Source organism: Nuphar pumila, chromosome 13 (assembly GCF_984573655.1).
Source record: "Nuphar pumila chromosome 13, dmNupPumi1.hap1.1, whole genome shotgun sequence".
In the NCBI taxonomy this organism is placed as follows: domain Eukaryota; kingdom Viridiplantae; phylum Streptophyta; class Magnoliopsida; order Nymphaeales; family Nymphaeaceae; genus Nuphar; species Nuphar pumila.
The window spans coordinates 7,921,117-7,948,501 of NC_143261.1; the positions used below are offsets into that span (position 1 = coordinate 7,921,117).

At 37.4% G+C, this 27,385-nt stretch overlaps 2 protein-coding genes across 5 annotated transcripts in view; one reads left to right on the forward strand and one right to left on the reverse strand.

Annotated features, from left to right (window-relative positions):
- The window catches only part of LOC149817663 (ATPase GET3A-like), a 39,837-nt gene extending 28,452 nt beyond the window's left edge, over positions 1-11,385 (forward strand). Inside the window, exons 7-9 of one of the 4 annotated variants that reach the window (XM_089984113.1) lie at positions 684-851; positions 9,759-9,961; positions 10,125-10,236. In XM_089984113.1, coding sequence (XP_089840239.1) covers positions 684-851; positions 9,759-9,959 — 369 coding nt within the window. In that variant the 3' untranslated portion in view covers positions 9,960-9,961; positions 10,125-10,236. Of the gene's footprint in view, positions 1-683; positions 973-9,758; positions 9,962-10,124; positions 10,237-11,147 lie in introns of those variants that run through there. The other 3 variants (XM_089984115.1, XM_089984114.1, XM_089984116.1) reach the window with 3 other exon arrangements.
- Positions 11,386-14,721: 3,336 nt separating this feature from the next.
- Positions 14,722-17,482, reverse strand: LOC149817664 (ubiquitin-related modifier 1 homolog 2-like). The gene is made up of 4 exons (XM_089985644.1): positions 17,424-17,482; positions 15,529-15,604; positions 15,357-15,439; positions 14,722-15,270 (listed from the first exon to the last, which is right to left on the reverse strand). The coding sequence occupies exons 1-4, from the start codon at positions 17,444-17,446 to the stop codon at positions 15,153-15,155; spliced, it is 300 nt and encodes a 99-aa protein (XP_089841770.1). The 5' UTR covers positions 17,447-17,482; the 3' UTR covers positions 14,722-15,152.
- Positions 17,483-27,385: the final 9,903 nt, after the last annotated feature.

The window sequence follows — 27,385 nt, forward strand, 5'->3', positions numbered from 1 at the left end:
TTATTCTCTGTTTTACTATTCGTTGGAGAGTAAACTGGTTCCGTAACAGTGGATTTTCTATTCTCCCTGTCAAGTCTTAACCTGATATTAGTCACATGGCCATTTTTCATTATCATGATATAAAGATTCATATCACATTCACATTACCATCATCAGGATCACCATGCATTATCATCATCATCATCATCTTGTAGACATGCAATAGGATCACCACGGTGTCATCACCTTCTTGAAGTTTTAAAATATGTTTTCACATAGGTAATAATAAGTGATTTTTTGGAAACATCTCAACTTTATGATGATATTTTAAAAAACTGAAATATTCCCCGACCCTTATAATTTCTCCTCTTTGAAATTATCACGATTTTATCAGGGTATTGATACAACATTAACATGTTTAAATTTTATATCTTTGTATATTTTCCATAATTTTTTTAAAATTTTCATATGGTCCTATGTTTTAGCAAGATTTTCCCAAGAAATGAAAATTTGTACGTATTGCAAGCTTTCCCCTCATGGAGAAATTTTCGATACTGAGATTTCTGAAACACAGTAAAATGTCATTGGATTGTATGGACTCTTTTTTTTCTTTTCTTTTTTTCCCGATTCACTTCAGCAAATGCTGCAACCTTGAAACTTGGAAAAGTGAAGAAAAGGAAAAAAACATGAAATAACTGCCTCAGGTGTGCGGAGTTGAAGCTCTAAAAGCATTTTCTGCTCACTTCATAAAACCATACAAGCCATCAACAACCAAAGGAACGGTCGAGGAGCTTGAGAGAAGGGTGTCCACCTTGAGGGTGCAGTTGAGAGAAGCCGAGATGGAGTTGGACAGACTGAGAAAAGGGAAACAGGTGCTCTGATCTCTCAGTTTTCTTCTTTCAATTGTTTTGTTGAAGAAAATTAAACTATCTAGTTTATTATTTATTGAAATAATTTAATTTGCCAATTTTTCATAATATATGAAATTTCATTTTTTTTTTTGTCTTTTTTGGGAACTAATATCCCCTAGTCGACACAGTTTAACACTCAGGCAACATAACATGTTTGGGTCTTTCTCACATAGAATTGAGCAATTCAACCAACACCGGTCATTCATCAATAAGGTGGTCATACCCTTTGAAAGGGAGCTCTTAAACTCCATACAGGGACCAGCCTATCTAGTCTTGAGACTGGCCTGCTTGCACATGCATCTATGGACCACCAGACTTTTTTTTAATATTTACACGGAGAAACCACCCCCAAGAACAGAGACCTAGCTGCGCTGGCTTTGCCTGCCGTACTTACGGTGACTGTCCTGACAGCGCAAAACTCTGTGGGCTTACTCTTTGCCCTCAGGGAGTGGTCACGCTTTGGCTTGCGCAAGGGGTGACACCCCTGAGATTTGAACCTAGGCCGCTTGCCCCCATTCCACTATGCCAAATCCCTTTGGGGCAACCACCAGACTATTCAGATGTGCAAGAGGGGGGGAGGGGAAAGTATTTGGTATACTCGTGGAAACCCCCTAGCTGGAACTCAGTGGGTGGCTGTTTTGACCAAATCTAACCCCATGGATGAATTTAACGTGGTCAAAATAGTAGGAATAGACTCTTTGATCATATTTTTTAGACATAAAACTACAATTTTATGAGGATTGAAAATTTGGTACATTTCAGGCCGCTGATTTTTCAACCCTTACAAAAATCTTACATGCATGTTAGAATAACATGACCCAAACATCAATTTCTACTAACCCAAACATGTAGATCGCATTAGGAGTTGTGTCAGATGTGCAAAAAAACATTAAAATTTTAAAAATATTGCAGTTTTTTTACTAGGGGTTTCCTTACCCACGAGGGTATCTACCATTAACCCTACAAGGGGCCACCAAATTTAAGAAAAATGATGAATCATATCTGGTTGGTATTTTAGATTGGAACCATAGATGAGAACCACACCCCTTTATAGTTATTTTCAAGTTCATTTATCCTGTGAAACTTTCATGATTAAGATCATAAGAACCCTTAAACACGAGTTAAATTACCATGGCCCTTCATTGCTGTGCCACACGTTTGATCATTATGGTAGTTATGACTTACAAAGCTCTTTGGCCGGACTCAATTGAAACCAACGTGCAGTTAAGTTCAATCTAACTTGCCGGTGCTTGGTCTCTGCCCTTTTTTTTCCCCTCCTTTTTTCCCGGTGAATAACTTGATTTAGGGGATGCAGCTCAGGGAACTTCTGGTCACTGTGCTCCATCAGAAACGATTAGCATGCTTATCCAAGAGAAAGGATGAATACTTTCACAATATGAATTATATTGCCAATTTGCATATTTACCACAATCCATACAGGATTGTACAAACTTTTAAGGAAGTAAAATTCACCCTCATTTCTCGGCTGGGGTGTGCCTATATCCTTTTCAGACCGTCACCTGTCTTGGGTTTTGATCATCACCCGGAGCTGTATCCAGTCCAGTAGCGTGAACAATGGAACATTGGTGGTCGCCGTGCTCGTAGATAGTATCGAGCTTATTGCCGCGAGCCCGGCTCCTGAGAACTGGAACCATGAGGGGTGGCGCTCTCTCTACCTCCATTGCTTTGGCCATGATTGCTGAGTGCATGGTGTTGAGGTGGGTTTGTCTATTTATATTCAGGTGTGACCGGTTGCTATTGGTCACCCCTAATGCTAGAGCTTCGTTGGTTCGCTAGGCTACGAAATCATGGGCTCCGTGGTTGCTGACGTGGAGATTTTTTTATCAGGAAAAGTTGTCGGTCAAAAAAACTTGAGGTATCCACCATCGAAATGTCTTGGGATTTTCTTGGTGAGGAGAAAAACAACAACAACAACAACTACGCCTTCATCCCAAAACAATTGGGGTCAGCGATATGAACCAAAAAAGAAATTCATTTTGGGTCTTCCACATGAATCCTTTTCCTCCAATCATTTCTATCCAACGCCATGTCCTCGGTGAGGTTCAAAGCATTCATATCCTTTCCTATCATCTCCATCCAAGTCTTCCTAGGCCTACCCCGACCTCTTTTAACTAATATATTTTCTCATTTCTCCAACCTTCTAACTGGAGCATCATTAGGCCTTCGCCGAATATGTCCAAACCACCGTAAACGATTCTCTCGCATCTTATTTTCAATGGGTGCAACACCTACCTTCTTACGTATCTCTTCGTTCCGAATCTTATCTTTTATTGTATTTCCACACATCCATCTAAGCATCCGCATCTCAGCTACACTCATTTTTTGAATATGATGTCTCTTGGCAGCCCAACATTCCGTACCATATAGTAAAGCGGGTCTAATAGTCGTCCTATAAAACTTTCCCTTCAACCGCAATGGCATTCTACGATCGCACAACACTCCAGTAGCACTTTTCCATTTCATCCACCCAACCTTTATCCTATGATTTACATCTCCATCAATTTCTCCATACTTTTGAATGATGGATCCCAAATATTTGAAATAATCATTCACCGGTATATCTTGCTCACCAAGCTTCACTACACTCCCATCACTACTTCGTTGCTTACTAAACTGACATTCCATATATTCAGTCTTACTCTTACTCAACTTAAAACCTCTAGCTTCCAATGTCAGTCTCCATAATTCTAACTTAGCATTAACCCCAGCTCTAGACTCATCAATCAAAACAATATCATCAGCAAACAACATACACCACGGTACATTTTCTTGAATTGATCTCGTAATCTCATCCATCACTATCGCAAATAGGAAAGGGCTTAAAGCAGATCCTTGATGTAACCCAACCGTTATCGGAAAATTGGTTGTCACCCCTCCACAAGTGCGGACATTGGTTACTACTCCTTCATACATATCTTTAATTATACTAATGTACTTGAGAGAAACACCTTTCTTCATCATTGTCCACCAGAGAACGTCCCTAGGTACTCTATCGTATGCCTTCTCTAAATCAATAAAAACCATATGCAAATCTTTGTTCCTCTCTCTATATCTTTCAATAAGTTGTCTAAGAAGATGTATAGCTTCCATAGTTGATCTTCCAGGCATAAAACCAAATTGATTCTCCGATATCATGACAACCTTCCTCAACCTAGACTCAATCACCCTCTCCCAAAGTTTCATAGTATGACTCATGAGTTTTATACCACGATAGTTTGTGCAATCTTGTATATCACCCTTATTCTTATATAAAGGCACCAAAGTACTCTTCCTCCACTCATTAGGCATCTTATTTGTTCGCCAAATCAAGTTAAAAAGATTTGTCAACCATTCTAAACCTTTCTCTCCCAAGCATTTCCAAGCCTCGATAGGTATACCATCTGGGCCAACTGCCCTTCTTGATTTCATTTTCTTCAAAGCCTCTGCAATTTCTTTCTTTTGAATCTTGCGCATGAAGTCACGATTTATCTCATGAAAAGGAATGGAGAAGTCTCCAAGATCTTGAGCATGACTATCATTAAATAGCTTATCAAAATAATCTTTCCATCTCTCCTTAATCTCCTCATCTTTGACTAAAACCCTTTGCGTTTCATCTTTGATACATCTAACCATACCCGCGATAATTTTGTTGTTTTTTGTTTGATAAAATTGAACTAAGATCGTCGTGACTTCAAAATAGGCAAAATATCTTTGAAAATATGCCTATTTAATGATTGTATTGTCTTGAAATATCATAATAAAATCATGATATTTTCAAAATATCGGAGATATTTGTTAGAAGAGCATGGCCAGAAAGACAGCATTGATTAGTGGGGTCTTGCTAATCCACGGGCCCACATAATGAACTTAGTGGTCACTTTCCTGGTGGTAGTCACTTATCCAAAATTGGTTTTATAACCAAAACGTGGGCTGACTTGGGTTCACAGGTGGGGGTGATCCGGAGGATAAACGGGGGAGTTGTTGAAGGTCATGTGCTAGGAGCGTAGGTACATCAAGACAAGCTCGTGCTCACATCCTTGTCGTTATGGGTTTGTGGGCCCATGTCTGCTTACCTAGGACAACGGGTGGGTCCCATTGTTAGTGGGCATGTTAGTTGTACATGGAAAGAAAAGCTTTATATATATATAGGAAAAACGTAGATTACATATGTATTGTCAGATTTTAGAAAAATAGAAACAATCTTTTCAAAACTCGGTAGGAATGTGGTAGGCACAAAAAAGCGTCAGACACCTAACCTTTATATATATATATATATATATATATATATATATATATATATATATATATATATATATATATATATATATATATAACACCTTAACATTAGGGGTGTCAACGGTTTCCAAACCCTATAGGGTCAGGGTTTGGTGATAAATAAAAAGGCTCAATTAGAATCCGGGTCCATTAATACATGGAGCTGGGTATGGTTTGTCAAATTTTATACCAGACTCGGGCCCAACCCGAGTTCTGATTAAGATCCATAATTTTTCAATGTAAAAATGATAAAAAAATATTATTTTACTGGGTCTGGTTCATGTAGTCCTTCAGGATCTGGGTATGGTTTCTCTTATGATGGGTTTAATTAGACTCAGGTTCGGACCCAATACCATTATCTCAAATCTGGTTTGAGTCTGGTTCCACCTGGTTCTGAACCAAACCCGACCGGTTGACACCCCTACTTAACATGCATAGGACACATTCACTTCTTGGGAACCTCATGTCATAACCTTGACTTATGTGACCGAGAGGCCATCCTCTCTGAAATTCAACCCTAAGTCCTTGTACATTATACGATCAAGATGAGGATCTGTGTTTCCATGCATATACAGAATATGTAAAATCAGTCATGCAACTGCTTTAACAAAGCTATGTATGCCTCAAATCTTAGACTGTGAGACTGAAGAGCATTGCCCAAAACTTATGACCTGCGGAAAAGACTCCTGAAAAAGAAAGAGGAGAGCAAAAAACACAAACCCCTAAACCGAAAACCCAACAAAGAAAAACACGAATCACATAAGGAAACCCCTTGAGTTTGGTCATCAACATGCATGTATGATGTGTCCAAAGGTGGATGTCCTGGCATGTGATGATCAAGGTGGTGGATGGATGAATAAGACCCATCTGCTAGTACATGTCCATCAGGATGATGGTCTATGCACTTGTGTCCGCATTCAGATGGAGGGAGCAAGCACAGGCAAAGCACTAACCAAATAATTGGAGCAGAGGAAGTGGAAGAGGTCATTCTTCTCCTCTTTGTACCTTTTTATTTTCCTCCAATGTTTAAGGTGCCTTGTTGGTTCAAAAATCAACTGCTTCAAATTTATATCGAGAAATTTCATAATCTTTTTTTTAAACCAATGGAAGTGATATACAAGCTATATGTAAACCCGAATAAACTTGGGCGGGTTACAATCAAACCTTAACACACACACCCATATGAATGAAATATAAGTTTAGCCAAACTCATTTATTCAAATTTAAAACATTCAATCATAAATTAAATCAAAGTCTTAACAAAACATTATTATTTAAAATATCTTAATTGCTCAAGGGCAAAAAACCATAAGCCGTAGGTTCGGGAATGGAGATATGATGACCGTCTTGGCACCACCACAAACATACCGTATTACCAGCTTACTCATTGCCTGAAAAATCGTAAAAATAGAGTGTCAAACCGAGTCTCAGTAGGTAACACTCTATCGCATAAATAAGGAAAGAAATTATAAGAACATAAAGCATACAATTGGCATATAAACAACCATATATCACAGATTCTGATTACACTCGAATACAACTGAGCAAACAAGTAAATACACAACATTAACTTACTCTTTAACATTGTACCTGCATTCAAGCTCGTCAGCAATCAAGATCATTCACCATTGAATACATTCATTTCATCCACTTCAATATGAAATATGTGAACCTCATTACTAATGCATTGTTTATCTTTTCTTGCCCTGAAGGGGTACACTCTCAGAGACTTCAACTTCGATTCAATCACCTAATGAGTGTTCATTATGCCATGTATTTAATTATCCCCAAGGACTTAGAAGAATCTTCAAATACCCACTGGGTCGGTCCACAACTGAGAGATACATCAGTGATCCAGGAAATCAATTTCTACTCTGCAAAATTATAAAGCTACCTACCTAGGTCTCATCAGGTAGTCTTGGTTCCCTACGACATGGATGAAAATCGGAGAGACGCCTCGCCCTCTAAAATAACTATTTTTTTCTCGATCGTGTGTATCACCTACCCTTTCTAAGATAGACAATTGATTTGAACAAGTTACTTAATGTTACTTAATTATACTCAGCAGTCAACTCAAGTGTCTCATCACCGAGGACTCTCCAACCCGAGCTTTCACTCAAGACGCTCTCACGACTAACTTAAGATAAACCTCAACTCATTCAAAACCATACTCTCAAGAACATATCTCTGTTGTAGGATACCATTGAGCCCTGGCTCTTAATAACATACTTTCCTTGGGAGTACCCTTGAGTCATTCCTCTCTTAAGGTTTAAGTGTGTATGAACAAGTATAACTATTATTCATGTTATGGTGCACACAAATACTACAGTTCCATGAAACTCGACTCACTCATGAGCTATATACGCATAAGGTTTCACACAACCCACATCACATCCAACGTGTTATACATAGACCATTCAATGCAATGCATGATATTCATGCCTTTGACATAAACCATAAATGAATCACTCATGAAACTTGTCATCTCATAAGGTTCAACTCATGTGGTACATCACGTTAAGCAAGCATGACATTCATCATGACCATCATGCATAAACATTCAATCATGTTGTTATATATTACTTTATAAAATTCTTAGACTCTACACTGATTCACAAAGGAACGATGTACATGTAAGCATGATAGACATTGAATCACATAGGTTCATAATTCCTTAAAAACAATACATAGCAGAAATCACATTGTTGTCACAGGTTCTGCCACGATTAGACACAGGTGCAAAATTTTGTTTCCTAAGGAAACAGATATTCAATATCCTTTTCAAAGGCTTATAACTTTCTCAATTTTTTTGATGATAGCTTTATATGATATCTTTCATTATAATCCACTTTTGTTGCAAAACTTCTTTTCAATATTTTTAAAATTATTCTGGACCAAACCCCTATTAAGGAATTACATAGGTCTTGATTTTTTGTAAGTAATAAAATTTCACCAACTTGGATGAAGTTCTGGTACTCACTAGCAAGAGTTATAATTTTTTCTTATTTTTAACAGGGGATATACAAGATGTCTAACAAAACATATAAAAAAACTAGCTAAAAATTTTATAAATCAGATTTACTAGATTTTTTGTGATAACATCTACCATATTTAAATTTGTATACATGCCAGATTTCCTGGTTCATGTTACAGAAGCTATAACTCTCAAACTATAGACTCTCTAGCCAAGCCCTATTTATTGGGACTTCATGTACATGTTTACAGGGACCACGTGAAAGAATTTCATTAGAATATGATTCATTTGAGCATTGTAATTTTCTTACTGATGTTATTCAGTTAGAAAATACAAACAACATATATCTAATCTTCTGAATTAAAACATTTACATCAAAACACTTATGTAAATACATCTAACATGAATTTCTAAGCATGATACACACATAATCAAGCAATCATGGTATTGTAGCATGGAATAAAAATTGATTCATGCATTAACACATAACCAAAATAATGTTTTTACCAAGATCTAAATCCCATCTTTGGAAAAATGCTTTTTTCATAAATCAACATAGGATTTAATAAAACCAATTTTATTTCAGATCTATCAAATCCTCGTACACATCAATTTTAGCATCATAATTCATCTAATTATGCATACATATCAGTAAATATGCATAATAAAAAATCGATTTGCATCTAATCTACAATACTACATTATTTTTCCAAAATAGTTTTTGGTAAAATCTTGAATCAAATCTTGTTTTTCAAATAAATCAATATTTTCAAATAAATCAATATTTTAGCATTCTACGAATTTGAGAGGTGTTTTGGACAAGGAAAATGAATCCCATTTTTTGAGCCATGGAAGAATTTCCACAGATGGAGATGGATCTTGACCTTCCAAAAGGTGTAAAACCTGTATCGCCTGTCATAATATCTTTTTAATTGAGGCTCTTGCTGCACCAGTTGTTAGTACCAGGCTTGATATTTCTACAAACTCAAACGAACTTAGACCTTCTGAAAGACATAAAACCCTTACCACCTAGAGACTGTTGCTGCTGCAGTGCCTAGTCTGGGAGTTGATAATCCACCAAGTAGGGAACAGTCTAAGCTGCAGAATCCGTGCAATGTGGACAATGCTAAAACTACGATGGCAGGTAAGATCAACAATGAAAATGCCAAGTTTTCTGAGCAGGATACTGCAGGAGTGGTTCCTCATGGTGATAGCTTGCCTTCTGAAGCTCCTGCATCTCATATCCAAAAGTCTCGGCAAGATGCTTTCTGTGGTTGTGCATGTGTTGATGAAGTTCTCCCAGAAACTTCAATTAGCAGTGATGGCTTTTCTGAAGCAATTGCAGACTTAAACCAATGCATTGGTGCCAAAGAAGGTCTGATCACTAGGAGTTTAGTGAGTTTACCAAACGAACTCAATCTTGATTCTGTTGAAACAGTTTGGGATGAACAAAGATTTTGCATCAAGTGTAATGAAGGTGGAAATTTACTTAGTTGTGATAGTGTTGGATGTCCAATGTCAGTGCACGAGTCCTGCTTGGGTTTGTCTGTTAAATTTGAGGATGAGGGTAGTTTCTACTGCCCATACTGTGCATACAGACTAGTTGCAGCTGAATACAGGAAATCAAAGGGGAAGGCTTTACTAGCCCAAAAAAACATTTTCTTCTTTCATGGGGACAGATCTGGCTCATAGGCACCTCCAAAAGGGACGGTTACACAAAGAAGTTAGGTGTCCTACCCAAAAGGAAGCATTGGATGCCATTGCTTGTTCCAAGAAGAATGATGCTGACCCGTATAAACAATGGAGAGAAGACCAGCTAAGCGTTAGCAAGTTCTTTATAAATAGATTATCTATTTGTTGGCATCCTCTGCAAATTCAGTTCATCTTATCATGTTAAACTTATGTTTGGCACATAACTAGGCAACTTAGATTGATTAGTTAGCTTATGCAGGTTTGTTTTTTATGATTTCATTTATGTTGTGCAGTGTAAACAATGTGTTCTCTTATTTGCGACGGAGCAAACTTCCCTTGACAAAGGAAGAGGAAGAAGCCTTGAATGTTCGTGACAGAAATTACTTAGAATCTGTTTCTTGTTACTTATATTGCATTATCTTATAAGCAGTTAATAATATTTTGTTTTAGAGAGCATTGTTTTGGTTTAGAAGTTAAGCGCACTCGATTCTAGTGTTTCAGCAACAATTCCTGTTATTTCATGTGTTGGTGATCTTGTTTACTTCGTTTAGGGTGTGTTTGACACCATCAAAAAAAAAGAAAAAAAGATCACTGGTTCAAAACACATTTGATGAAAAAAGTTGTGCTCTCCCCCCGACTTCTTCTCCCTGCTTTTAAGGATTTCTTCTCCCTACAAAGCCCAAAGTGAGGGGAACAAAAGTCGGGTGTTTGAAATGGACTGCAGGGCCACTGGTGACTGGGACTTAAAGTTCTGACGTTTTTTCTTCAGGTTGTCAAACGCACCCTTAAACTATGCATAAGCCTTCTTTTCCTCTTGCTTTTTTGGTTGGGGGTGTCAACGGGTGGGCCCCACTCTAAAATCAGTGGGTCCAAATCCGGTCCCGACTAAGTAATACAGGTATCAGATTCAGGTCCAACCAGATTTTTCATAAGAAAACCATACCTGGATCCGATAAGAATTACATAAACCAGACCCGGTAAAATAATACTTAAGTTATATACATTGAAAATTTATGGATCTTAATTGAACTAGGATCAGACCCGGGGTTGGTATAAAATTTCATAAACCACGCCTGACCCATTTAATAATTGGACCTCATGGGTCCAACCCAGATAATTAATCGGACTCCCTTTGTAACCAAACCCTGACCCTATAAGATCTGGTATGGGGTTGGGATTGGGTCATACCCGATCCATTGACACCCCTACTTTTGGCACAGCATTCTGAAGCTATGGTTCATGCAGTTTGGCAAAGGCACAGGGATTGTTACCATCATCACCTACTCATTCACCGCTTGATTCTTTTACTGGTGCAGGAAGGAGTGAAGAAATTTGCAGGCAAAGGTAATGGCTATCCACTGGACTAAAATCTTAGAATATGGTCATCTCATCTATCACAAAACTCGAAGTCCTGTTGATCTCAATGACAAATGGAGGAACATTCAAATCAAAGAGCGCGCTAAGCAACAATGATAACTTGCATCTTTTGGTTAATATAAGCAATTTCAGTTGTAGACTTGTAACATTTGTTTATGCATCCCAAGTTAATTATCAATAGTGGTAAAATATGCCTCACCCCTTCACAGCTTCTTTTTATTATATATCAGTTGTTTGGTTAAAAGGTCTTTTTTCCATAAACAAATTCCTGTTGAACTTCAGATAGGATTTGAGCTTCAGGTTGCATTTGACAGCCTTAGATCTCATTTCTGAGTATATATATATATATATATATATATATATATATATATATATATATATATATATATATATATATATATATGAGAGAGAGAGAGAGAGTCTCTCTCTCTCTCTCTCTCTCTCTCTCTCTCTCTCTCTCTCTCTCTCTCTCTCTCTCTGTGTGTGTGTGTGTGTGTGTATGTGTGCGCCTTTGCATACACATGCACAAGTGTGCTTAACTCTCATACTTGGAGCTGATTACAGGCTGCTAACCTGGATCTCATTTAAAACAAAGTAAAACTACGGGTGTTGACAGATTTGATTTGGGCTGGATATCCATCTGAATGTGATCTGATTAATTGGATTCAGTAAAGCAGGTACCGATTCAATGGATGATCGAATTCAGATCCGGTATGAAGCTTTGAGTTAGAATCTAAATATGATGGATAATCTGACCAAAAGAGAGTAACCACCTTTTTTTCATAGGCAAGCTTGGGTTAGGCAGACCCCCACCGGTTACAAGGTACCATTGGGTTTTGAACTTGCAACACCCCAACACAAGGTGTCGTGCACTAACAGCTCCTACCAAACAAGTGGACCCCCCCCCCCCCCGCTTGGTAAAAGAGAGTACACACCTGATTAGCTAAATGGATCCGGATTCCGTTTACCCTTTACCATCCTACTTTGAATCCGAACCCAGATCTGATTAGGCCAGATTCAATAAAGCCTAGAAGTGGACCAAGTTCAACCCAGGGCCTACCAACGGGGGCTCCGCTTGTCTGGTAGGAGCAGGTAGTGCACGTCACCTTGTGTTGGGAGGTTGCAGGTTCAAGTATAGTTGTATAACTGGTAGGGGTCTGCCTAACCCCAGCTTGCCTTTAAAAAAAATGTGAGGCCTGCACACACATTTTTCAGGTTTAAAATTTCAAATAAACATAATATATTCATTTAGATCATTTTTTCCTGCGGAAATGAGTTGGACCTCCTGAGGTCGGGACTTTTTCTCCAGAAAAACCGTCCCTACGCACATTTCTCGAAAAACATTTTCCCTTTTAAATAAAAACAAGTTTAAAATTAGACAACTTATAACTGGATAAACCGTTGCTGCTACTAGGGATGGCAGTGGGGCGGAGCGGGGCGGGGGACAAGGTCTCCACCCCCGCCCCGCCTCAAGATTTTATCCTCCACCCCCGCCTTCATCCCCGTTTCATGTCCTCCATCCCCGGTTCAAACGGGGATGAGGGGGGGGGGGGGGATATTGCGGGGAAAAGTGGTCGGGGCGGGGATCGTGGTGGGGACGGGGCGGGGAAAAGTGCACGTCCATCCCCGCCTCCACCACCGGACGGGGATGGATTTTAACCTTCGTCCCCGCCTCCATCCGTGTTTCATACCCTTCATCCCCGGTCCAAACGGGGCGGGGCCCCGCTTTCCCCCGGTCCACTGCCATCCCTAGCTGCTACTTAAGGGAGAACTAAGGGCAATATTGTATAAATTTGGTGTGCTTTATAATTTTTTCAAAAATGACGAAGGCAGTTTGTCCAAAAGACAAAACCTACAAGAGTAAAAACTGTCTCGAACAATCAAACGGTCCCTAAGTGGCGTCCCCTCGTAACAACTAACACAAAAGAGGGGAATGGGGGCAATGGAGCTAACCATCAGTGTGGTGAATTTGAGATACAACCCTCCAGTGTAGTTGGCCAACACATTTTGAATTGACTGTTTGGTAGCGAGAGATGGAAGGAGAGATGGTATTTAATGAGGATTTAATTAATACCACCTACCCTATTGGTGTTTGAGAACCATAGTAACCAAACTAGTCATCGCAAGTGTCCTCGTTAGCAAATCATGATTAATCAGCAAAAAAATCAATCAACCTCGCCCTTTGGATTTATTGGCAAATCGTGATTAACTGCAAAATCGAAAAATCATAATTAATCATCATAGAAATAGTTATTCACATTTTTCACAATTGGAAAGTAGAATTGAAATTATAAAATGTAAAACAACTTTTTAAAATATTAAAATTAATACATCACTATTTTTTCATAAAATTGCAGCTCAATTTTCAAATTGTCATCAAATTGTGATTAAGTGGCAAATCAAGATATATCATAGTAAATCAATTCAATCACTTTTTATATCAACTTTGATATTTATTTTCATGATTAGTTTTCTCTAAGCCTTAATTTTGAAAAAAAAAATAACAAAATAAATAAAGAAACTCAAATAATTTATTCACTTTTTAAATTGGATATCTGATTTCGTGTAAAAATAACATTAATTAACCATAAGAAGTTAAAAACCAAAAAAAAAACTTGGAAAATGTTATAGCTTACAAATGTAGCCTTGTAGGATTATGGACAAATTATACCATTTTTGTTATCATGAACATTAGTCTTTTATGGTTTTAATGCAAGTGCCGTATGGTAGCTTGATAGTTTCTTTTAGCGAAGGAGCTCTCAATAATGCTTTTGCTTTTGGGACGACGCTTGAACAGCGAGGAAATGATCTGCCAAACTTTTTGAAGATCGTCATTGTTTCCTCACCAAATTGAATACTCGTGATTTATCGATGACTCGCCGAGGCCGACTACCATGTTGGGAACCCTGTTTTGGGAGATGAAGATGGTGTTGAGAGTGAATAATCGGGTGGAGATTAGCCATTTCCGAGATCATCCTCACAAGAATGTAGTTGACAACTCCAGATTCATCTCTCATTTTCTTCTCCACACCAATCTCTCATCTCATCTCCACCCAAACAGAACCTGAATTGATTTAACGACCGCTGAAAGAAAACCCCTTTTCATAAGGCTTCCCACAGTCACCACTGCAGGTCGCCCAAGTGGCCAGTGGGTTGGTTGTGAAGGTGCTGAGATGAAGGCACCGAATCAAACCCCACTGGCGCAAGGGTGTGTCCGCAGCTTTCAGAGGTGGGCCACGTAAAGCAGGGTGGTTGTGGGGCCCCACCCGGGGTTTTCCTAGGGTTCCTCATCATCAAAAAAATAATAATAAGGCTTCCCGCAGTCAATGACTTTGCTGTACAGCTGAAAATTGGTCTCAATATCATTCTCAGATTTCTGAATGAACATGATCGGACTAACAGTTTAAAAGATTGATAATCCAAAAAAAATAAGTTTAAAAGATTGCTGCATTTATCAGAACCATAATGGGAACATTTCTCATTATTTTCTTTATGAAGCTGCACTTTTTTGCCAACCTGAAGCTTAAGACAAAAGTGAGTGAACTTAAAGCTTGGTCTAACCATCTTTATAACAAATTTCACATATCAAGCTGCTGGACGTGTTGGACAAATTCCCTGACAATTTTTTTCTTCAGAAAATCTTTTGGGAAATTAATGATGTGGCTCAGTTAATTCAGTCTAACCATCATCCCTTACCAAGCCATGTTCCAATTAATAAAGCCAATTCAGCGAGTTCTTGAGGACCTATGAGCATTGTGATCTAATAGTGTATAACATGCTGTCAGTTGGGCTGCTTAAGATATAGAGACTGCAGAGAGATTTACAGATACTCTATGTTTCATCCCATTGAATTGTGAATCAATACAGATTTGGAAACTTGGTCTACATGGATGGCCCTTGACGCACAACTGTACTCTTCGCAGGCTATACTGCTACTCCAATTGTTAACCTCCATGTAAGGTTGAGATGAAAATTACCTCATCCTTTTCTGATAAAGACGCATCAAGCAGACCACAGAGTTCCCAATCACAGTCATTTATGAGCACCAAGATGCCAGGTCTCCTAAAGGAAAACAAAACCCTCGAGTATATCAATAACTTATGCATGAGGAACAATTCCAACAAAAAAAAATGTAGCCTACAACATACACAGTTTCTCCTTTCATGAACATTTCAGGCCTCTCCCTGATCAAGTTATCACGGACCCATGATAGTAAATCCCTCATTGTCAACTACAATATTTGTGAACGGTTACATCAGAAACTAGAATTCTTTGTCATATAGAAACATGCTGAACACCAAGGAGAGAAAAACATATTACCTGATCCTCACCAGTTTTCAGGTTAACATCAACATGATGTATCTTCACCGATGCACAAAGAAGCTCCAAGCCGCCACTGCATAATAACTAAAACATCAAGTTGAAGTTTAAGCATAAAATAGATGCAATAAAGAGAAGGAACAGTTTCACGGAAATGAGTCGTTAGAAACTAAGAAAATATGCTCAATTGTACAATTTTAGAGAACAAGTCTGAAGCATGAGCAAAAATATACTTTGCAAGAAACTTCAAAAAAATAATAACAATAACCAGATTAAAGTACTTGATTTAACTTGTGTAATTTCCATAAACTGCTGAAGAAAAACTCCTATAGATGAATCTTATATTGCTACTTTCAGATGTGAATATATTTATCTTAAAGACTAAGAATATCAAGCATAATATATTTCATTTCAAGTCAAGCTGATGATATGTCAAAGACTGAAAATGAAGGGAAAAAGGGTTTGCACAAGAAGGATGCACATTAGCTAGATACTAGGCTGCCATCACCCAAGCTTATGGATGTAGTGGATGTTAATGTGGGTTAGTTGGTTACTCCCAAGAAGGAAAATTTCCAATCAAGAGCTTGTAAAGACAGCTAATTACACAAATGCAGTGTGAAGAATGATTGAGAAACCATCACGAAAACATAATGTGTGGTTTCAAAATATGAAAGTAATAATATCCTTCCTTCAATGATAAAGGTTTTTAGGTGACAATTAGTCAAAATACAAGAAAGAGAATGTTTCTTGCTTCCAAGTTCCAACTGCAAGATGGGGGCGACCAACATGTTCAAGAACTCCCCTCCTCTATAGATCACGATCTGATTGACCATAATCCTAAGATATTCACCTGTCTAACAGCCAATTGTAGAACTTCCCTCCTATAGATCACAATCTTATTTACCATGATCCTAAGATGTTCATCTGGCTAAGAACCAATTGTTGGCTGTCAGAAAGCACACTAGTGGAAGAGGGGACTATTACTGGGTAATCTAGTTTTCCTATTCTCAATTAGTCAATCATCTTGAACTCAATAATATTAAGGTGCCATCATCTTCTCAGCTATCTAATAGTTTCACATCCTGGTTTACCAATGAGAGATTTCGGATCCACAATGCCAACACTGAAGGCCATACCGAACAAATATAAGGCATCGTATACCATGATGAATCAAGTAAATATGAGATGCCATCAAAAGAAAAGGAACTCTTCTAATGATTAACGAATGCAAAAACCTTACATTAGAATAAAGAACTGCAATTTGGAGTTTAGTTTCAAGGAAGTATCACGGGTGGTCACAGAGAATTACAAATCCAAATAAACAAGAATTGCCGTTCATTAACGTTCAAAGCGTTGTTTCCACAATGAGAAAAAATAATTCAGGAAGTACACCAAAATCTAGTATTTGCACGCATCAAATCCTGAACTCTAGCTTTAGGTTGTAACTACCAGAAATCACGTTTCACACCAACTATGCTTTCGAGGAGTTCTACTACTAAAAAGAGAAACTACCACCATGGAAGATCCATTTTTTTCTCCCAAAACTCGTTGAAGAAGATTAAGAAACACAAGAATTCGATCAGAGAGCCCTTGAATTCACAACCAACATGTTCTTGTTCCTCTATTATATTCCACACCCAAAACTCGAAGTCCAGAAAAACTCAATACCAACATAGCGAAATCACATCTAGAAAGCATACCTTATCACAAAATCTGGATTTTAAGCCATAAAAGGATCAAGCGAAACAGAGATAGCACTAGAATAACGACCTAATACTGAACAGAAACCCTAGTAAAAGGACCGAAAGAAGAGCGCTACAATCAGATGATCAATCGAACCCCAACTTCACCAAGATAGAGTTTTTCATATAGAGATCGATCGAAGAATAACTTGCCCGAATTCGAGAGTCAAATGCATCTTGATACGCCCGAACAGAAAACCCTAGCAGAGACCTCTCTCCCTCTCTCTCACTCTCTATTATTAGAGTGGATCGGAAGCACGGCTCCGAACGGGTGGGATACGGGACGGGTCCTAGTAATCTGGATTCGAATTTGAAATTCGAATTATAATTTTACCTGAATCACCTGATCATTAGGGGTGTCAATGTGTCGGGTTTGATCCGGGACTGACCCGTACCAAACCCTATATAGGCTCAGGGTTTGGTGATAAAAAAGGAGGTTTGATTAGAATCTTGTTTGGACCGAAAAAGTCCGATTAGTATATGGATCCGGGTATGATTTGTGAAATTCCATACCAAATCAGGGCCGATCCAAGTCCCAATTAAAACGCCTGATTATTCAATGAAAAAAAGATTAAAAAAATGGTTCATGTAATTTTTATAGGACCCGGGTATGGTTTTTTGTATGGCAGACCTTATTGGACTCGGGTCTATACCCAGTACTACACCTCAAAGTCAAATCCGGATTTGGACCCACCTGCCCACCTGGGTCTGAATCAGATCCAACCCATTAACACCCCTAATTATCATACTGGAACCAACAAAAAATAAAACAAGGTTTACATGTAAAAAAAATGCAAAAGGAAACATTTGATCTGGATCAGATATACATTCTGTCAGAAAAGGTTGATCTGAATCTGAATTCAAACCCAGAAATTGCAGGATCAAGTAAGTTTGAATCTGATACTTTGGATCATGTTCTAAGATCAAAATCTTAGATCCAATGGATCAATCCGATTCAGTTTTTCCTGCAGACCAGAATCAGAACCAATAAGGGAGGAACCCGGATGTGTGGGTCTCCTAAACTTATTGGATACCCGAACCTAATCTATGTCTTGGAATGGCAGTGGACCGGTAAGGTCTCCACTCCCACCCGGTCTTAAAATCCTACCCTCCATTCCTGCACGGGTTTTGATTTTAACCTCCATCCTCGTTTCATGTCCTCCATCCCCCGGTCAAACGGGGCGAGGCAGGGCGGGTCCCATTTCCCCTCAATCCACTACCATCTCTAAAGAAGGATTGAAGACGGAGCAAGGCAGGGATCGAGGATGGGACAGAGTGGGGCGGGGGAAAGCATAAGTCCATCCCCACACGGATTTTCATTTTAACCTTCATTCTCGCCTCCAAGTCCATCCTGGTTTCTTGTCCTCCATCCTCGGTACAAATGGGACAAGGCGGGGCGGGCCCCATTTGTCCCGGGTCTACTGCCATCCCTACTTGCAGCCTTACACCTAAGAGTTTAGTTTGGGTTCACCCAATTACCCAGAAAAAATGAACATGTTACTATGGACCATAATGCAATATGCTAGCTTATCTTGCTTTTTAAGATAAGGGTGCATCCCAACACGCTTTGATATCCGGATCTAGGCAGAATCGGGAAAACAAATATATATGGTTGGATCCAGTTTTAGATGGGATTTAACATTACTGCTCTTACTTTTCCCACACGGAATTCAACAAGAAGGTGTTTGTTTCAACCCCCTTTCATATGAAAGTGGAGTTGTCCATGGCCCACACCTTGAATAGGCTGACCGTTTTTCATATGAAAACAGGGTCTGACCTTAGAGCGGATCCAATGATCAGGCCAAGTACTTAACAAAATCTTGACCTGAAAATTACTTTGAGAAAGCTAAATTTTACCCAGTGTGCACATCGTTTTTTTTTTGGATAGTCCAAGTGAAAACCTCCCACCCCATCACCGACTGCCCATTAACTTGCCTCCAGTTGGTAAAACCAATGTTGTCAGTATCGGTATTGGCCCTGAATCGTTTGCCCAAAGATTCGGCAGATACGGATAAGTGAATCGTTCTGTATCGGCCAAAAAATAATAAAACAAATTATGTGTCAATCAAAACATGACACATGTTAAAACTAAAACTAGGTGTGTCAACGGGTCCGGTTTGGTTTGAACCAGGGTGAAATCAGACCTGACCCTAATTTTTGGGTATGGTATTGGGTCCAGATCCAAGTCTAATCGGATCCACCATAAGAAAAACCATACCCAGACCCAATAAAAACTACATGAACCAGACCAGGGCCATACCGGGTAAAATAATATTTTTTTTTCATTTTTACATTGAAAAATTGCAGGTCTTAATCGGAATTCGGGTCGAGCCCGAGTCTGGTATAAAATTTCACAAACTATACTCAGATCCATGTACTAATAGGACCTTCGAGTCTGTACCCGGGTCTTAATCGGGTTTTCCTATTTATCACCATACCCAGACCCTATAGGGTTTGGTACCGGCTGGGTCAGAGTAAACCCGACCCTAGTTAAAACCATTGAAATAATAATAAAAATATTAAAAAATTAATTTTATTTTTTACTTTTATTAAAAACAAGCCAATTCAAGGGTAATGCCTATCTATTTTCTGCCTATAGGATAAGTATAGGCCAATGTTGTCAACATTGGGTAAGCCCCCCTGCTTCCTTCCTTTTAAGCTTAATTTAAAGTGAGAATTCACCCATTTCTAGATAAGTAGGGAGCAATTGAGAATTTCAATTTTTACTATGAAGAATTATGATTCTCAGTGTTCATCATTCATGACTAATCTTGGGATGAAAGAATTGAAATTATTAATGCAAAATTTACTGGCTTTTTGTTTGATATAGAGAAGTACCATTGGTGTCGTATCATATATTTGGACGTGTTATTACCCAATAAAATGTTGCAGATATGTTTAGGTTGTTGCATAAATTTTTCATTATACAAAATGAACTTAGGATGAAGGAGCCAGTCACTGAGAACCGGGTCTTCACTTAATGGGCCCGCCTACCTGCTAAGCAAAACTTCGGCACAACCACCTATTGAAAATAGTACCTTAATTCAGTGGGTACAGCAACTGAGCTAGAACCAGTGAGCTTAGAGACATGCATTGGACGCGTTGTCGATAGTTGTCTCACTTTCCGATCAAGTCTTTGGTGCAATAGGTTTGTTTGCAACTATCCTACAAGGATGCAACAGAGCTTTGCCTACTCATGAAATATAGGATCATGCCCGTGAGCTCGATAACCTCGACACAAAACACCTTGTATAGCCTCTGGATTAGGTATGAATCCAAGGTCAAGATAACTTTTGTTAACCGGATCTAAGTCTGGTTGGATATGGGTTAAATGGGTCAGGGTTAAATGAGTCTGGGTCAGACTAACTGGTTTTTGATCTAGGTAGAACAAGATCTGGATCCTCTAAGAGGATTGGATCTCTACCTGGATTTGGGTCTAACCCAGGAGAGAGAGAGAGAGAGAGAGAGTAGTGAGGGATGAGAATTGAGGAGGAGGTGCTGGGTTTATATAAGCCCCAACCCTCGAGCCCCATTAAAGGACCAGGACCAAACAGTCCACCATAAATGGTAAAATGGTCTAACAGGTAAGGTAAAAAATCCTGAACAAAAAGGGTATTGGTTGAGTCCAAAATGATCCTATCAAACCCTTAATCGTTCTTAGACTAATCAAAATCAATGGTCAACATGTTCAGGGATAAGGGCAGCAGATCTTGAAACGTTTGGTTCTTAATGGCCATGTAAATTGGTTTGGATAGAATTCGAACAGATCTAAATGGGATAATGCACAATTTTATGGCTTGGTCAACAGACATATATGGACTTGGGGTCAAAACTGTTCAAGTGCCAAAAAGGTCAAAGCCTAGCCAAACTAGACCGAACAAAACCTAGTCGATCCCGATCAGGTCGGGTATGAATCCGAATACGAAACCGCAAACTGCAAACTCAAACTCAAATCCAAATATAATATTTCTAATCCAAGATCCAATTATGGTTTTATAAGTTTGTTCAAGCCCAAAATATAATGCATGTGAGGGTCGTGCCCTCTAAGGCACCACCCCCTTTGTATAAGAACAATGAAAGTTTCTACAATTTTCAATATGGGACTAAGCTTACGTAGAAAACTAAAACCCATAAGTTACGCAAATGAAGGAAATATGGTATGAAACTTAGGTAGTTTTAAAACATAATCCCAACAATCCCCCACGTAGATCAATACTATAAGAAGAGGTCTCAAGAGGTTGTTTGCGAAAATTTAATGCATAAGTGAAGGTACATTTTGGGTTTGAACCCTCACGTTAATCTTACTTAGTCTTAGTCAGTCTGAAACCTCAATAACGTTAGCTTTGAATTGAGAATCATAATTGACCTTTCAGATACCGTAATACACACTTTCACTTTAGGTGGTCATAGTGTGTCTACCAATATATAGAATTTGCACATTAAGGGTCTTGTGTTGTATCACAATTTTATGAGTGCTTTAGAGACAAAGTCCAAGTCCGTGACCCCCACCTTCGCACTCACATAGATAAGTCTATCAAGGGTGTAAACATATTTAAAACACCCCAGCCATAAAGCCTATTGATCTTATTAAGAGTTCAATTCGAACTCAACCTCCGTACATAGGTTTCCAGCACTTGACATTAGAAATGAAAAAATTATTAAGTACTCAATCTAATCACTTAGAGACTTGTTCTTTCCATTGAACCACTCGACATGGTTTGACCCTTGTCATGTGGTTGGGTTTCCATCAATAATAATTGATTTTATAGAATTTAACCTCATTCCCCTCGATGCCTTAAAGATGATATCTCAAAAAAGCTCATTTGTCAACAGATCTAGTAAGATTTAACAAGATTTCACATATTCAATTGAGATTACTTATTCATTGAGTAAATTATTCACATAATTGTGCTTTACATTTATATATTTAGATTTTTCACCATAATTATTACTTCTTGCTTTGTGTATAGCTACTTGACTATCGTAGCGCATACCTATCGGAGGTACTGACTTATCTCCTAATAATATCTTTCATTAGGAGATTCTTTAGCCACTTAGCTTTTATACTAGCTGATGTTAGTGCTATCAATTATGCTTTTATTATAGAATGGGTTATCACAGTTTGCTTCTTAGATCCTCAAGCAATTGCTTTAAATCTAAGGATAAATATCCCATCACTTATGGCTAATGATTCATTAAAATTTGAGTCCAATTTACAATATTGTACCCTTCAAGTAAAACAGGTTCTCTCTCATAAAATATTTTATATTCTAGAGTTCTTGTCAAATACTTTAGGACTCAATATATTGCATCTCAAGATCTTCTCCTTGATTACTAGTATATCGACTCAACTTACTCATGCTGAAAGTTATGTCTGGTCTAGTTCTATTTATAATATACATAAGACTGTCAATAATACTTGCATTATCCAATTGACATATACTTTTTCCATGTGTTAATTGACAGGTTAACACTAGGATCAATCAGAGTAGCTACAAGCTTACAATCATAGTGACTATATTTTCTTAAGATTTTCTCAGTGTAGTGGGATTGAATCAATACATAACCATTATCATATCTAATCAGTTTAATATCAAGTATAACATCAACTAAACCCATGTCTTTCATATCGAATTTAGATGAAAAAAAACTTTTGGTATTATTTATGCATTCTATATATTACTCATGATTAACATATCTACATATAGACAAATACTTATAATATGACCATTTTATACTTTGTTATATACACATTTATCGAAGCTATGAATTCTAAAACCTTATGAAATGATTACTTCATCAAATTTATCATGTCATTGTTTAGGTAATTGTTTTAAACCATACAATGACCATAATAGTTTGCAAACTTTTTTTTCTTAACCTGGTGTTATATAACGTTTTGATTGTTCCATATAAATTTCTTCTTCTAAGACACCATTCAAAAAAATGGTTTTGACATCCATTTGTTGAATTTCAAAATTATAAATTGATGTCAAAGCAACCATAGTTCTAATAGATGCAATTCTACTTAAAAGAGCATATATGTCAAAATCATCAAGTCTGAGTTTTTATTTGAAACCTTTAGCTACAAGTCTAGTTTTACATTTTTCAATAAAATCATTAATTTGAAGTTTTCTTTTGAAATTTTATTTGCATCCTGAAGGTTTAAAACTAAGAAGTAAATCGACAAAAAATCAGGTTTTATTTTCTATGATAGAATCTAAATCACTCTCTATAGCCTCTTTCTAAGAAGGGACATCAGAAGAGGTCATAGCTTTTGAAAAATAATCAGGGATTCTATCCATCATGTAGAGATGAAAATCATGACCAAATTCTTTTTCTCAGATTATTTTAATAACTTTTGGAGCTCCAAGTGAATTTAAGGTTAAATCTCCTCTAAATTTGGCTTTGATAGATTTTAAAATCACTTTTGTTTCAATATAGATAAATTTATATATCTTACTATTTTGAGAATATCCAATGAAAACACATGTTTTGATTTTTTGACCTACTTTGGTTAATTTTGGTTCAGTAAGTTTTACATAAGTAATACAATCCCAAACTTTGAAATAATTTAATTTTTTTTATCTTTTCAAAGTTCATAAGGTGTCATGTTTATCTTAGAATATAGAACTCTATTTAAAATACGACATGAACTAAGCAATGCATCACCCAACAAGTTATAATCTATACCAGAACTAATAAACATTGAATTAACCATGCCAATTATATTCATATTTTTACATTCAACTACACCATTATGTTGCGAAGTATATCGACCAATATTTTATCTATGTATATCATGAATTTCACAAAATTCAATGAACTTATTTGAAAGATATTCACCACCTCTATCGGATCTAAAAGATTTTATTTTGCAATTATGAAAGTTTTCAACCTTAGCTTTGAAAATCTTAAAATTTTCAAATCATTCATATTTTATTTTCATGTGATAGACATAAGCTTATTTTGTAAAATCATCAACAAGTGTTATAAAATAATTGTTACCCCCATGAGTTGCAGTATTTTTACAATTACATACATTACTGTGTATTAAATCTAAGAATTTAGAAGTTCTTTTAATACTCTGAAATATTTTTTTTGCAAACTTTGCTTGAATACATATATCACTTTTTTTAAGATATTCAATTTTACATTTAAAAATAAGTCCTAAGTTACCCATGCTTTTCAAAGACTTATAATTTGTATGTACTAATCTAGTATGCTATAAAACATATGAGTTAAGCATAGAAACAAAAGTATAATCAACTTTTATTCATCAGATTGAGTTTGAATAACCCATTGGTGGCATAACCTTTGCCTACAAACTTATGGTTCTTCGATAGTATAATACTACTAGATTTGATTATAACTTTAAAATTGTGAGTTATAAAAAAATAGGTAGATACAAGATTTTTTGTGATGGTAAGTATGTGATATATATTTTAGAGGGCTATGCATTTCTCGGAGGTGAAATAAAGTTCCACACTCTCTTTTTCATGAACCTTAGCTTCATGTTTATCGCCTATATAAATCATATGATCTTTTCCCACAGTTTTATATGTTTTAAACATACTTCTATCTTTTCACGAATGAATCATAGATCCAGAATCCACATATCATCTTTTATCTAAATTAATCATGAATACCTCACTAACTACAACTATCAGGTCATCATCAGGGTTACTAGCTTTATTGCTTTAAAAAAATTTCTTATGTTGGCGTTCTCTCGCATAGTAACCCAATTTTTCATAAGTATAGTAGGAAACAATATTTCTCTTTTTAGCATCGAATTTAGATTTCTTGTTTTTATCCTTAAGTTCGGGTTTGAACATTGGTTTGTGTTCATCTATATTTACCTTATCATAAACTTCTTTTATATCATCTTTTTTATATCGAGATCGAGCTTCCTCCTCGATTATAAGATTTTGAAGAAGTTGTTCTAAGATATACTCTTCATTCTTATGTTTCAATTCAATTCGATCATCTTTTCAAGACGAGGCAATCTACTAATGATTGTAGCCACTTGGAATGATTCATCAAGGTTCATACCCTAGACTTGATCTGATTTGTATCTTATGAACTTGAGGTAGTAGTTGCTTATCATCAAAGAATTTGAAATCCATGTACTTATTAACCAAAAACTTATGATTTTCTGCAACATCAGTTTTGTACTTATTTTCAAGGGCTTCCTACAAATTTTTTGCAGTGTTGACTTCTGATTAGAGGTCGAAGAGGGTGTCAAAGAGTTCATTCAGTTTGTGTCCCTGATACACGAAGTCATCCTGCTTTCACTTTTGTCTCTTGTGATTTTCAACAATGGTTTCATTCTCCCATTTTTTAGGACGGTCCTCCATGAGCTTGTACACCACATTTGCAATCATGAGCAAGATAAACACCTTATATTTTCAACCTTTATAGTAGTCATATGCACAACTGTTGCTTGAAAATTATTGGAAATAGTACCTGATTTTAATGGGTATAGCAACTGAGCTAGAACCAGTGAGCTCGAAGGCACGCATTGAATGCGTTGTCTTTCAAGTAATAGTTGCCCCACTTTCAGATCAAGTCCTTGGTGCAATGGGTTTGTTTGCAACTATTATAAAGTTCACAAAATTTTCGGGTTTATCACCATTATTTTTATGAAAAAATCAGCGATCATGAATAAATCAATAAACTTTTGGATGTTAAAAAGGTATAGAGCTTAATCAAACTCATTATAGATATGGATCTCGATAAAGGATCCACACGGATCAACATCCATGAAACTCGGTTCCAACGGTATATTTCACACTTGTGAGATTCACTGAATCTCTTAGTTTATTATGTTCGGATCCAGTATGGATCCAAGCTTATAGAGGCATATAACAAGGACTCTGATCTATTTAGTTGACTCGGTCTAGGTTTAGAGTATTAAAAAAAATTGGGACACTCGGGTGGTCTAGATTACTCGAAACCATTTAGACATAAGTGTGGATCCATTGGAGAGATCCAACCGCAAAACAATTTGGATCCAAAAGAGATCCATATTGATAAACATTTGGAATCTAGAATTGGACTCAGAAATAGGGATCGATTCTCAAAACACACGATGACCTATATATATATATATATATATATATATATATATATATATATCAAGACTGATACATAGGTACATGTGTTTGGATCCAAAATCCATATGAGACAAATATGAGTCTCAAATAAAATATTTGGGATTTGAGTCCATTCGGACCCAAACCAATTAAAAACACAAGCACCAATTCATGAGTTGTAATCATAATCCAATCTAGACCCGATCCAACTACAAACCTTTTCTTAAAGTTCTCATTTTAAGGTTCTTTTTTATTTGGATCTTTGTAAGATCCAAATCCAAACACAACTCTTATTTTTGTGAATATATATATATATATTAGAATAAAAGATTGAGTTGGGTCCAACTAGACCAAACCCAACCCTAAATAACCCAATCCTTTTGGGGTTGGATCCAACCAAAGATGTTGACATCCCTCAAACCGACCGCCCTTACATTCCTATTTAAATCCCTTAGGGGGGGGGGTTCTTTTATTTCATTTCCCTCTCTCTCTAATTTCTCTCCCTCTCTATAATCTCTCTCACTCAGTTAATTAGAAACCAATCTCTCTCTCTCTCTCTCTTTCTCTCGTGCCACTGGCGTTGCCACCACCACTATAGCACTTAGGTGAGCCTCCCTGCCCCCCACCTTCTTTTCTTTCCCTGTCGGACCATAGTTTCGCTCGAAGGGATGGTGGCATTTGCTTGCACCATCATCACCCTCTTCTTCTTCCTCTGTTTTCTCAAAGGATAGCAGTAGTTGTTGGTTGTTGTTGTTGCCTTAGGTGGCCGACCAAGTGGGGGCGGCCGACACCGACCTGTATCTTCCCTTCCCTTCTCTCTTCCTCTTTCCCCTTCTTTTCCTAGCGACAGCAACAACAGTCTGTTGTTGCTGCCCCTTGGGCCACCCTCTATAGGAGGACCAAACCCAAGCTCAATCCTATCTTAGATAGGGAAGAGACCCGACTCGGCCTGACTGTCGAGCCCTCACTCTCTCTCTGAGTTTCTGGCAGTAGCAGCAACCTGCTACTGCTTCTCAGCCT